The sequence below is a fragment of the Lontra canadensis genome, unplaced genomic scaffold, assembly GCF_010015895.1.
Source record: "Lontra canadensis isolate GAN:19392208 unplaced genomic scaffold, GSC_riverotter_1.0 scaffold197, whole genome shotgun sequence".
Lineage (NCBI taxonomy): Eukaryota > Metazoa > Chordata > Mammalia > Carnivora > Mustelidae > Lontra > Lontra canadensis.
The window spans coordinates 1,196,916-1,199,713 of NW_022631191.1; the positions used below are offsets into that span (position 1 = coordinate 1,196,916).

The window sequence follows — 2,798 nt, forward strand, 5'->3', positions numbered from 1 at the left end:
TTTGGGGATTGTTGGGCCGGAATGAGTATATTTTGCATGTGAGAAGGACATGAGTTTTGGGGGGCCAGGGCTAGATGCTATATCCTGAATGTGTCCCCCCAATTCATATGTTGAAACCTAACCGCCAGTGTGATGGTATTTGGAGGTGGGGCCTTTGGGAGGTGATTAGGTCACAAGGATGGAGCCCTCAAGAATGGAATTGGTGCCCTTATGATAAAGGCTCTGCCCCTTCCACCATGTGAGGACACAGTAAGAAGACAGCCATCTATGAACAAGGAAGCAGGTCTCAACAGACACCAAATCTGCAAGTGCCTCGATCTTGGACTTCCCAGCCTCTGGAACTGAGAAGTAAATATTTGTTTTTCTATAAACCACTCAGTCTATTATACTCTGTTAGGGCTGCCTGAACACACTAAGACAAGCTCCCTGTTTTCTTTCTTTTTTTTTTTTTGCTAAATACTATTCAAATTTTATTTACAGATATAAGTTTGCAGCAATACATCTATTGTGTGAAACACTGTCCCTCTATGAGCATTTACAGAAAAGAGTTAAGACATGGGGCTGTTCTGGAGTATCTTCTACCAGGAAACATACTGTTCATCAAACAATGGTTGAACACATTTTTTTATTGTGTTATTTTAGTCACCATACAGTACATCATTAGTTGTTGTTTTTTTTTTTTTTTTTGCATTTATTCTGTGCAAATTTACTCCCGGGCCATAAGTTTTTGTTTCTTCAGTTTCTTCTGGGATATCTTTTTCTTCTGTGCAACCTCCTCTTCTGGTTTAGGAACAATCTGCTCTTTTTCAGTAAGGATCATCTCAATGTGGCAGGGAGAGCTCATGTATGGGTTAATCCGACCATGAGCCCTGTAAGTCCTACGCCGCATCTTGGGGGCTTTGTTCACCTGAATGTGCTCAATGACCAGAGAATCGACATCTAAACCCTTAAGTTCAGCATTACTCTCTGCGTTTTTAAGCATGTGCAGTAAAAATTCAGCACTCTTCTTGGGCCACCGACCTTGTGTCCAGCCCCACTGTTTGGCCTGGGCACACCTACCAACTCCACCATTGTAGCGACGGAATGGCACACACTGCTTCTGCAAAGTGACGTCTTTCAGATACTTGGTGGCTTTTCGGATATGCATACCCTTGATGGCCTGGGCAGTTTCACGTGTGTTCTTAAAGTGAACACGGAGATTTGAACCTCTTGACTTGCATGATTTCGTAGGGTTTTCTGGGTCAAGCGAATAGCGAACCATGTTCAGAGGTCACCCCTGGCCGCTGAGAGGAAGAGCACATCATTAGTTTTTGATGTAGTGTTCCATGATTCATTGTTTGTGTGTAACACCCAGTGCTCCATGCAATCTGTGCCCTCCTTAACACCCATCAACAGAAGACAAAAGAAGATGGAAAAACATTCCATGCTCATGGATCAGAAGAATAAACATCATTAAAATGTCTATGCTGCCCAGAGCAATCTATACTTTTAATGCCATCCTGATCAAAATACCATCAGCATTTTTCAAAGTGCTGGAATAAACAATCCTAAAATTTGTATGGAACCAGAAAAGACCCTGAATCACCAAGGAAATGTTGAAAAAGAAAAACAAAGCTGGGGGCATCACATTGCCTGATTTCAAGCTATATTACAAGGCTGTGATCTCCAAGACAGCATGGTACTGGCACAAAACCAGACACATAGACCAATGGAACAGAATAAAAAGCCCGGATATGGACTCTCAACTCTATGGTCGACTAATCTTCAACAAAGCAGAAGAGAATATCCAATGGAAGAAAGACAGTCTCTTCAATAAACGGTGCTGGGGAAATTGGACAACTATATACAGAAGAATGAAACTGGACCATTCTCTTACACCATACACAAAGATAAACTCTAACTGGATGAAAGACCTCAATGTGAAGCAGGAATCCATCAAAATCCTAGAAGAGAACATAGGCAGTAACCTCTTCGACATCAACCACAGCAACTTCTTTCAAGATACGTCTCCAAAGGCAAGGGAAACAAAAGGCTCCCTGTTTTCAATGGGGATGACAGATTCCCAGAGAAGCTGAGGCCAAGTGGCAACACTTAACTGCAAAAGACAAGGTGGGAACATCTACCATAAGGGGTAGTATGAATGTATAAGCAAACTAATCACGATATCCCTAAGGAAGAAATAAATGAATAGTCTACAGCAATATTGCTAATCTATATGATAAGAAAAGTTCTAGATCTAGTAACCAGAAATCTGACTCAAGTCATAGTAGTGGAGAGCCAGCCTCTTGCTGTTTCTAGTCTGAGATCAATTTGTAGACCTACAGACCTTTGATTAAAGGGGAAGCCAGGTTCCCTTGAGGAAGGAGCATGCATCATTGCTGCAAAAACATATTGCAAATCTTCCTCCAAGCCTTCCCCAAAGGGACCTGTGGCCCTTTTAATAGAGTGAGTGCTAGTTGAGGAAAAGGCAATACCGAGACTTTATGAGGATTCCTAGGTACTGGCTCTGAATTGACATTAATTCCTGGGGACCCAAAATGCCACTGTGGCCCAACAGTCAAAGTGGGGGCTCTACTTTTGCTTTAAAAAAGTGGTGGCCAAATTATAGAATTTTACCTCAGATCTGATTCCCATTGAGCCCAGTTGGACTAGTAACCCACCTTGTGGTTATTTCCCCAGTTCCTAAGTTTATTATTGGAATAAATATACTTAGAAACTAGCACAATCCCCACATCAGTTTACTGATAATAATGAGGGCCATTATGTTAAGAAGGGGGCTAAGTGAAAGTGAACTTCTT

General features: G+C 41.9%; 1 protein-coding gene across 1 annotated transcript; it reads right to left on the reverse strand.

Annotated features, from left to right (window-relative positions):
- Nucleotides 1-684: 684 nt before the first annotated feature.
- Nucleotides 685-1,294, reverse strand: LOC116861424 (60S ribosomal protein L17). The gene has a single exon (XM_032847976.1). The coding sequence runs from the start codon at nucleotides 1,259-1,261 to the stop codon at nucleotides 707-709; it is 555 nt and encodes a 184-aa protein (XP_032703867.1). The 5' UTR covers nucleotides 1,262-1,294; the 3' UTR covers nucleotides 685-706.
- Nucleotides 1,295-2,798: the final 1,504 nt, after the last annotated feature.

Bases quoted from the DNA above. Each gene is read 5' to 3' on its own strand.
- LOC116861424 (XM_032847976.1), bottom strand. From the start codon at position 1,261: ATGGTTCGCTATTCGCTTGACCCAGAAAACCCTACGAAATCATGCAAG.